Source organism: Chlorocebus sabaeus, chromosome 11 (assembly GCF_047675955.1).
Source record: "Chlorocebus sabaeus isolate Y175 chromosome 11, mChlSab1.0.hap1, whole genome shotgun sequence".
Lineage (NCBI taxonomy): Eukaryota > Metazoa > Chordata > Mammalia > Primates > Cercopithecidae > Chlorocebus > Chlorocebus sabaeus.
Genome location: NC_132914.1, coordinates 49,943,180 through 49,953,343, shown reverse-complemented (window position 1 = coordinate 49,953,343; position 10,164 = coordinate 49,943,180). Strand labels below are relative to the sequence as shown.

The 10,164-nt window shown below is 52.9% G+C and overlaps 1 protein-coding gene across 1 annotated transcript; it reads left to right on the top strand.

Annotated features, from left to right (window-relative positions):
* Nucleotides 1-1,120: 1,120 nt before the first annotated feature.
* On the top strand, nt 1,121-6,720 carry KRT81 (keratin 81). Its single transcript, XM_073020764.1, has 9 exons — nt 1,121-1,559; nt 2,366-2,574; nt 3,368-3,428; nt 4,188-4,283; nt 4,496-4,660; nt 4,923-5,048; nt 5,322-5,542; nt 5,824-5,855; nt 6,155-6,720. Exons 1-9 carry the CDS (start codon nt 1,191-1,193, stop codon nt 6,391-6,393), a joined length of 1,518 nt encoding a protein of 505 aa, XP_072876865.1. The 5' UTR covers nt 1,121-1,190; the 3' UTR covers nt 6,394-6,720.
* The last annotated feature ends 3,444 nt before the right edge of the window (nt 6,721-10,164 follow it).

Genomic DNA, 10,164 nt, shown 5'->3' with positions numbered 1-10,164 from the left:
AAAGAAGTGTTCTTTATTTGCACTGTCTAATAAGGTAGGCACCACTTACAGGTAGCTGCTGAGGTCTCAAAATGTGGATTGTGCAACTGAATAGCTAGATTTTTAACTTATTTAATTTTTACTAACAAAGTAGCCACATCTGCCTGTTGTCTACCAAATTGGACATCCCAGCTCAAGATTTAATTTCCAGTTTATAGAAAATACAAGGGCAAGAGCCACAAATTAAATTATGTAAAATCTAGTTTTAAAATTCTTAGGACAGTTAGGAAAATTAAATCTGAGATGAATAGTAAGTGGTGCTTTGGAATTATTGTTAGTTTTCCTGCATAAGAAAATAGTACTCACCTTATTCTTAAGAAATTCCTACTAATGCATTTAAGGGTTACATGCCATGCTTTCTGCCACTCAGATAATTGGGCAACTGCGAAAGCAAATATGGTATAATGTTAACTGTTGAATCGGGGTAACCAGGTGGAGCATCAATACATGCATGTTGTATTATTCCAATTTTTCTCAATGTTTCAAAGTTCTCATCATAAGAAAGATAAAAGACAAATATTTCATAATCTGCTGATTGTTCCCATGGTAGGAAAGTGAGATGGTTTTCAGCAGCCAACTGAAAAATCTGGAGACGGGGAAATCCAGATTTGTGTTTCAGGAGCACTTGAGCCACAGCTGGGATGGAAATGAGGGAAGGTATTTATGAATGCCTCAGCCTTTCCTGAAACCCCTCTCCCCACATCACACTTAACACACAGGTCTCCTCCTCCCAGTTTCTCCCAGCACCTGGCCTCCCTTCTCCTCCCCTCCCCAGGCCCTGCTCCTCCTTCTCATCCTCTCCTCTGCCTTCCCCTTCCCTCCACAATACCTACAGATGAAGGAGTGCCCTGCTGGCAAGACACTTTGAAGATGAAACATGCTGACTCCCCCTAGAGCCCAAGGCTGACATCCTTTACAAAGAGGAGGGTGCAGGCCACTACACCATTAAAGCACAGTCTAGAGAGGCGTTGGACCTGGCTAACCACCCAAGCCCATAAAGCACAAATTGCCCCAACACCATCTTCACAGCCAAGCCCCTTCAGAATCTGCGCATAAATAGGGCTGCGGTGCCCTGAGGAGCACATTGGAGTTTCCATCAGGACTCCAGGTACCCTATCCTGTCCTCTGCAACCCAAACGTCCAGGAGCACCATGACCTGCGGATCAGGATTTGGTGGCCGCGCCTTCAGCTGCATCTCGGCCTGCGGGCCCCGGCCTGGCCGCTGCTGCATCACCGCCGCCCCCTACCGTGGCATCTCCTGCTACCGCGGCCTCACTGGGGGCTTTGGCAGCCACAGCGTGTGCGGAGGCTATAGAGCCGGCTCCTGTGGACGCAGTTTCGGCTACCGCTCTGGGGGCGTGTGCGGGCCCAGCCCCCCATGCATCACCACCGTGTCGGTCAACGAGAGCCTCCTCACGCCCCTCAACCTGGAGATCGACCCCAACGCGCAGTGTGTGAAGCAGGAGGAGAAGGAGCAGATTAAGTGCCTCAACAGTAGGTTCGCGGCCTTCATCGATAAGGTGAGTGTCCCGGATCACACCTTTCTTGAACTCCCACCACCTACACAGTCAGGGATGGGCACTGAGGATGGAGTCAGAGACAGAAAGACCTCTGCCTGCCTGAGATCCCAGTCTGATGGGAGAGGCACACAGACACACAGACAGACACACACACACAGAGAGACACACACAGGCACTCAAGATGTAGACTCAGCTGACAGTTCAGATAGGGGGAGCTTGTGGAGGAAAAGTGTGGCCAGGCTGCTCTGGGGCACAAGCTAGACATCAGGGATTTGGGGATGGGGGACATGTGACTGCTGCTGCTGACCTCAGAGGGATTTGGGGGGCCCCAGGGTGAGAAAGTAGGGTGCACTGACTTCCAGATGACATAGGGGAAGAGCTGGGACAACTGAGCTCCCTTCCAGATGGTGATTCAATTTAGACACCCTCTTCTTGGCACCATCCCCAGAAATCCCATCTGTGATCCGAACCTGGGTACTCTGCCTGTGAGGGATGCTGCCTCACCTGGCTTCAGAGTGAGGAGCTGAGCCTCCACTGTGTTCATCTGCTTGGGGTCACTCAGCTCCCCAGAGAGCAGGCACTGACACCACCCAGCCCTTGCTCCATTCCTGAGTGGGAAATCTAGGCACAGATCATGACCAGGAAATCCAGAAATTGTCTGTCTCCCACTGCCCACCTCTACTCAATCTCAGATAAGCTCCAGATTTGGGGATTTCCTTTAAAGTATCCCTCCTCCACCAGGTCCCCAGAGCTGTCTTTGGGGGCACCAGAAACCATCTGCCCCTCCTTCCCACCCTGAATGGCAGGTGCGCTTCCTGGAGCAGCAGAACAAGCTGCTGGAGACAAAGCTGCAGTTCTTCCAGAACCGCGAGTGTTGCCAGAGCAACCTGGAGCCCCTGTTCGAGGGCTACATCGAGACTCTGCGGCGGGAGGCCGAGTGCGTGGAGGCCGACAGTGGGAGGCTGGCCTCAGAGCTCAACCACGTGCAGGAGGTGCTGGAGGGATACAAGAAGAAGTGAGTGACGGCAGGAGGGATGCTGGGCACAGGAATGGGTTTTAGGTTAAATACACTGGATTAGACAATAAGAACTCCCAGGAAGGGTGAGTGGCCATGACCACTAGGTTGACCGAGGGTGGCGGGGTCTTTTCATTTGTGGAATCTTTGCCCAGACACCTGTGTAAGAGGAGGGCTATGACTCCCACTACCTGTCTCTATCCCACTTCAGCCTTCTCTTCCCTGAGCCACATCCCCCAGCAGCTCTCCCCTGCGCTCGGTGGGGAGGAAGCCTCTGCAGGGTTCTGCTTCTCTCCTGACCCTCAGCCCCGATATCTGTAGCACCTGTCAGATGTGAGCCCAGGGTCCCTCACGAGTGACAAGTCTGGAGCTCTGGCTGTTCCCACTGCCTTGGGTTCTAAGCTCCGAGGGTCTGCAGGTCCAGCACCTGAGCTGGGATTCACACCAGTGAAGGGAAGTTGGGGCTACAGGCCCCGGGAGGATATGCTGTTTACTCCCAGGATGGGGTTGGGGGCTGAGTCCTATTTGCCTCCTGGGGGACCTCAGAGACCCTTTGGGAACAGGACTGGGAGGTACCAGGTGAGCCCTCTTCCTCTCCAGTTCAAAGTGGAGAGAGAATCCCAGACACATCCCACATCCAACTGGAAAGCACTCAGCTAGTCTGCCAGGCCCGGGCTGTGTGGGGGTGTTTCTAGTACTGTCCCCATGGCTGTGATGAAGTGTGATGTGATGGGGGCTCTGCAGAGACCTGCCTTGCTCTGACCTCCCCTCTCTGCCCTCTGCTCTGCCTCAGGTATGAGGAGGAGGTTTCTCTGAGAGCAACAGCTGAGAACGAGTTTGTGGCTCTGAAGAAGGCAAGTGACACAGGATTGAGAAGCACAGATCTGTGGGATCTCAGAATGACAGGCTCTTCCTGGGGACACACAGGGGGTCTCAACCTCAGTGTGGAGCACAGTGACCTTTCCACAGCAGGATAGGACTGCCCAGGTGCAGGTCATCGGATGGAGCATCCAGGGTCTTGAAAAAGGGCAATGACCTGGGAACATCTACCAGCACCTGCCTTGGGCGAGGGGATGGCTGCACTGTCCTCTGTGTGTCCTGCTCTGCTCCAGAGGTTGTGGTCTGTTGCTGAGTCCCCTGGAGCCATAGCAGATACAGTGTCTCTGCTGAGAGACAGTGCAGTCTGTCTAGCATTTTGGGGAGTCTGACCTTGAGGCACAGACACAATCCCAGGGTCTAAGGGAGGACGGAGAAGAATCAGGAGCAGGAACTGGGCTCTTGGAGCACTACTGAAGGACAGGAAAGGGTCAAGGTGTGAGAGCAGGGGGGTCAGTCTGGGCAGGCTTCCTGGAGCAGGAGAGGGGAGAAGGGAGAGACAGGAGGGCAAGGAGGGGTGAAAGGCTGGTGAGTCGTGCCCAAAGCAAACAGGATTTGTCCTCAGAGGGGCAGAGGATGCCAGCTCATCCCAGGAAGGGCAGAAGGGAAGGAGAGGCATGGGAACGGGACACCGGGGACTGCTTTCCCTTGGCTGCATGGAATGGAGGGGCAGAGAGACAAGTCTGGGGGCTAGATTACCAGCGTCCTCTGAGCTCCAACACTCCCCACCTTTCCAGGATGTGGACTGCGCCTACCTCCGCAAGTCAGACCTAGAAGCCAACGTAGAGGCCCTGATCCAGGAGATCGACTTCCTGAGGCGGCTGTATGAGGAGGTGCGGGCCCAGGGGCCAGGCAGAGACCTGGCAGCCAGCAGAGAGGAGAGTTGGGGGTGGGAGTATTGGACAGGATGTGGGTAGAGGTTGCAGTCCCTGAGGCTGTGTGAGGGGGCAGGGCTGGGGACCAGAGAAAGCCTGAGAAGGTGGAGTCAGGACATGGTGGGTGGGGCTGTGTTCTCAACTAAAGTCACTGCCCCCACCTCCTGCAGGAGATCCGAGTTCTCCAGTCCCACATCTCAGACACCTCTGTGGTTGTCAAGCTGGACAACAGCCGGGACCTGAACATGGACTGCATCGTCGCCGAGATCAAGGCACAGTACGACGACATTGTCACCCGCAGCCGGGCCGAGGCCGAGTCCTGGTACCGCAGCAAGGTGAGTGGCACAGGACACCTGCCTGCTAGACATGGCAGTGGGAGGGATGTGAGGTATCTACTAAATAGGCTTCCTTTTCTGGGGATGCTGGTCCCTGGGGATGAGAAGAGATGGCTGCCACTCTGAGGTTAGGGTGGCAGGGCAGGACTGCCATGTGTGGTTGCACAGGCTGAGCACTGTACAACCTGCATAATCATCCGTGGTGCCCTGAATGGATGGGAAGTCCCACCCTGAGCCTCATGAGCATCTCTACTTCCCCCAGTGTGAGGAGATGAAGGCCACGGTAATTAGGCATGGGGAGACCCTGCGCCGCACCAAGGAGGAGATCAACGAGCTGAACCGCATGATCCAGAGGCTGACGGCCGAGGTGGAGAACGCCAAGTGCCAGGTATGGGTCATCTGTGCCCAAGGTCCGAGAGACCGAGGGCCTAACCATTGTCACACAGCCTATGTGTGCCCCATCTGGATCTCAGCATTCATTCTCCAGCCCCTTTGTCCATGTAGAGTCCCTGGTTGTGGTCTCTCAGTGAGTCCCAGGTGATGAAGGTGAGAGGCTCTGCTCTGGGGTGCTCCCAGGTTGGTGGGGAGCATGGTCTCATCCAGGTAAGCATCAGAGAGACCCAGAGATTCTGATCTACCTTGTTCTCTCTGTTGTCTTCAGAACTCCAAGCTGGAGGCCGCGGTGGCCCAGTCTGAGCAGCAGGGTGAGGCGGCCCTCAGTGACGCCCGCTGCAAGCTGGCCGAGTTGGAGGGCGCCCTGCAGAAGGCCAAGCAGGACATGGCCTGCCTGATCAGGGAGTACCAGGAGGTGATGAACTCCAAGCTGGGCCTGGACATTGAGATCGCCACCTACAGGCGCCTGCTGGAGGGCGAGGAGCAGAGGTGGGTCCAACCAAGCCTGGCCCAGAGCCCCGCTTCCTCATCCCTGGCACAAGCCTACCCTTGGCCTTGGCTGAACAAGGGCCAGGGCTCTGGGGAAAAAAAAAAAATTATTATTATTCACTTCCGGTGTGGGGAGGGCTGGTGTGTGTTTGTCTGAGACAAGGTTTTCCCTCAGACTCTGTTCTTAATCGACCAATTATGGACACTACCCTATGACTTGGGGAGCTTTTTCAGCCACTCTGGGGCAGTTACTAATGTTGCTTTTTCTCTTTTGCCCTCAGGCTATGTGAAGGCGTTGGGGCTGTGAATGTCTGTGAGTATTTGGGGTCCGGTGTGGACAGATTTACTACCTCCCTGTGATGGAGGGCAGAGTTTGGAAAAAAGGAGTGTCACTGAGATTAAATGTAAAAGAGTGGGCTGGCATCACAACAGGAGGGATTTGGGGTCAGACACCCGAAAGACCTAATCTCTTGGACTAGATGGACCTACAATTGTGCACTAAAGATGCTTCTGACTTTTCATACCAGAGCTCAGGTCTTAGGCAGGGGCGGTGGTCAGGGAGGCAGGATGGCTCGCCCTCCAGAATTTTGATTCAGCCTTCGGGGTTCACAGGTGTCAGCAGCTCCCGGGGTGGGGTCGTGTGCGGGGACCTCTGCGTGTCAGGCTCCCGGCCAGTGACTGGCAGTGTCTGCAGCGCTCCATGCAACGGGAACGTGGCGGTGAGCACCGGCTTGTGTGCGCCCTGTGGCCAGTTGAACACCACCTGCGGAGTGGGTTCCTGCGGCGTGGGCTCCTGTGGTATCAGTTCCTTGGGTGTGGGGTCTTGCGGCAGCAGCTACCGGAAATGTTAGGCACCCCAACTCAAGTCCCAGGCCCCAGGCATCTTTCCTGCCCTGCCTTGCTCGGCCCATCCAGTCCAGGCACCTGGAGCAAGTGCTCAGCTACTTCTCCTGCACTTTGAAAGACCCCTCCCACTCCTGGCTTCACATTTCTCTGTGTGATCCCCTACTTCTGGGCTCTGCCACCCCACAATGGGAAAGGCTACCCTGGCAGCCACAGGAAGGGGCCTCAGGAGCAGGAAGGGCCAGGACCAGAACCTTGCCCATGGCCACTGCCTTCCTGCCTCTCCCCTTCTTCCTCTGCCCTTGATCTGTGTTTCAATAAATTAATGTAGCTAACCTGGGTCTTGTCTGCATCTCTATTACCCTCCTCAGGGGTCGGGGTTAGGGAGGATCCCCAAAGTCACATGGAGCAGCAAAAGGCCCAGGCCAAGGGTCTCCAGTACAGTTCTCTATCACTCGCCTCACAGAAGGTTCAGATTTAGCCAGGAGTTGTGTTAGGCCCCTATTTGATGTAACTTTATCCACACAACCCTAATGATACACCTTGCAGATGAAGAAGCCAGAGTTCAGAGGCACTCAGTGTTTGGGGCAGGGTCCCCCACTTAGTTGAGTGGTTCATCTGGGGTTTAAGTCCTGTGTGTGTCGCTAGGGCTCATTTCACTAAACTGCAGCTGTCTCCCAGAAAACACCTCGTGCATATCTGGAAACTGGTGGATCATGAAAATCAGATTCACCAATCACTCAAAGCTTGAAGCAACATCACCCATTGCTTTGACAGGGAAGACTCATGCCTGAGTAATTTATTGGAATTCTTTAAGGGGTGAACACATGAATATGATTTAAAGTTTCCAAAAGCCTTTGATGTTGGCTTTCTTTTTTTTTTGAACGGAGTCACTCTGGGGTTTTGGAGATCTGCCACAGCTGATACATTTCCTCAAAGACAGAAAACAGCACACAGCAAGATGATGTGGCATAGAGTGGGGACACAGACTCCAGCCAGACTGCCTGGGCCCTGAGCTGGGCCCTGGTCCTTCCTAGTTGAGTGGGGCTGGGCAATGTATGTACCCTCCCTGTGCCTGCTTCCACACCTCTAAAATGAGGAGGATAGAAAGGCAACCACCTCATAATTTGATGAGTGGATTAAGGGATTTCATATATGTAAAAGGCTTACATAGTGCATGCCACAAAATTATCACTCTATTTTTTATCATTAGTGCTATTCTTTTGCAGAATGTAAAGTAGAAGTCCCTCTAGGGATCAGGGCCTCTTGTGGCTAACCTCTTATTATACTTATATCTGTAATCAGAGATTGCAAGTACAGAGAGAAATCTCCGTGGTTACCAGGGCCATTCAGCTCCTTCATGCATGGAAGTATTCCCTGGACACTGATGAGGTAGGGGAAGGGGAAGATGACAGCTCAGCTCCACTATGGGCCAAGGTGACTCCCTGAACATATATCTTTAGGCCAGGGTGAATCTCTACACTTCCAGTTCCAGGCCCAGAAAATGCAGCAGAAATGGGAGTCCCCCACCCCTACCCTTCTGCGCACTAGAAATGATTAAGAATATTAACAGACCAGAATTGAGTGGACTGAAAAAAAGCAAAGTCTCTTGTAAAAGCTAGAATCAAACCAAGGGCTCTCAGTCACCCCTGATGGAATTCTGAGCAGGAGAGAATCCTGGAAAGTTCCAGAATTTGTGATCAATCATTCCAACTAGCCCTCTATGCTGTGACATCACACAGCTCAGAAGCTGGCCCTAGGCCAGGTGCAGTGGCTCACACCTATAATCCCAACACTTTAGGAGGCCAAGGTGAAAAGGTTGCTTGAGCCCCAGAGTTAGAGATTAGCCCGGACAATATAGTGAGACTTTGTCTCTGTAAAATATAAAAACATTAGCTGGGTAAGGTGGTGTGCACCTATAGTCCCAGCTACCTAAGAGGCTGAAGCAGGACAGCTTGAGCCCAGGAGGTTGAGGCTGCACAGTGAGCCATGTTTGAGCCACTGCCTCCAGCGTGGGCGACAGAGCAAGATCCTGTTTCAAAAAAATAAAAAAACAAGAAGCAGCAGCAGCAGCCCCTGTGAGAAGTCCAGACCTGAGACTCAAGCACCAGCTCCATCCCTCCCTAGTTCAGAAGCCAACTGCAACTCCAGTCCTGATAGACTTCTCACCTCTCCCAACTTCAGCCCAACTGGGCCTTAGTGCCCTGCTGTATTTCACTCCCTCACCCTACCTCTAGCTCTGACCCTCCCTTCCTACTCCAGCCCTACCACCGTCACCTCCCTCTAGGTTCCCATTCCTGCACAGGCTCAGGCAGAGGAGCAAGGCAGGAAGGAATCAAACACATAATTCCCCGGGTGCAGAATGATGAAGAAAATGGAACATCTCACTGTGTGACCTTTAGCAAGTCAACTCCCCTCTCTGGGCCTTAGTGTATCTGCTAGTGAAATAAAATGTTTGGGGCTGGGGGCAGTGGCTGATGCCTGTAATCCCAGCACTTTGGGAGGCCGAGGCAGGTGGATCACTTGAGGTCAGGAGTTCGAGACCGGCCTGACCAACAGGAAGAAACCCCATCTCTACTGAAAATACAAAAAATTAGCCAGGCGTGGTGGTGCATGCCTGTAATTCCAGCTACTTGGGAGGCTGAGACAGGAGAATCGCTTGAACCTGGGAGACAGAGGTTGCAGTGAGCCAAGATGGCACTATTGCACTCCAGCCTGGGCAACAAAAGCGAGACTATCTCAAAAAAAAAAAAAGAAAGAAAAGAAAATGCTTGGATTAGGTGGCTGCTAACATCCCTTACCAATTTAAAGCTCTATTATTCTTTTTTTCTTTCTTTTTTCTTTTTTTTTTTTTTTTTTTTTTTTTTTGTGTGAGACAGAGTCTCACCCTGTCACCCAGGCTGGAGTGCAGTGGTGTGGGCTCAGCTCACTGCAACCTCCACCTCCCAAGTTCAAGCGATTCTCCTGCCTCAGCCTCCCAAGTAGCTGGGACTACAGGTGCCCACCACCACACCTGGCTAATTTTTGTATTTTTAGTAGTGACGGTGTTTCACCTTATTGGCCAGGCTGGTCTCAAACTCCTGACCTTGTGATCTGCCTACCTCAGCCTCCCAAAGTGCTGGGATTACAAGCGTGAGCCACCGCGCTCAGCCAACTGTGTTATTCTTTGGGAGAGGTGGGACAAGATTAGGAGCTAGAGGGAAATGGGGATTCCAGGTTTCATGCAACTGTGCAGTGTATGCGCATGTTGTTTGTGTATTCACTCTGCGTTGCTCAACGCCTAGAGATAACTGTGAGTGGAGCAATATGATTGCATTCAGGTACATGCACATTCCAGTTACCTGTGTGGAAACGCGTGTGTGAGAGAGATGGTGAGGGTTTTTAAATATGTGATTATACATGTGAACATGTGTGCATCTATGTGCTGAAAAGGGGAGATTTGTGGGTACATGTGGATGTGAGTGCATGTGGGTACATGGGTAGACCCATGTGTGCTGGTGAGGTAGGGGTCACCAATGGGGAATGGGGATAAAGTGGGAGTAGTGATGGGCGATGCTGCTGGGAGTCAAACTAGGGAGGTCCCCCCTGGCTAAGGATCCCTTGCTCTAACCCCTAGGCTTGCCTACTTATTCCTCCTGCCCTACCACCACTCTCACTCCAGGTCAGGCAGAGGGAGGTCAGCCACCATTAGATTTTGTAGAGCTTTCTTTAAAGGGGCTCAAAACTTGGCCGGGTAAGGTGGCTCACGCCTGTAATCCAGCACTTTGGGAGGCCGAGGT

Excerpts from the sequence above, each read along its gene's own strand:
- KRT81 (XM_073020764.1), top strand. The coding sequence starts at position 1,191 with ATGACCTGCGGATCAGGATTTGGTGGCCGCGCCTTCAGCTGCATCTCG. Across the intron at positions 4,284-4,495 it reads TGAGGCGGCTGTATGAGGAG|GAGATCCGAGTTCTCCAGTC; the intron begins GTGCGGGCCCAG and ends CACCTCCTGCAG. Across the intron at positions 5,543-5,823 it reads CTGGAGGGCGAGGAGCAGAG|GCTATGTGAAGGCGTTGGGG; the intron begins GTGGGTCCAACC and ends TTTTGCCCTCAG.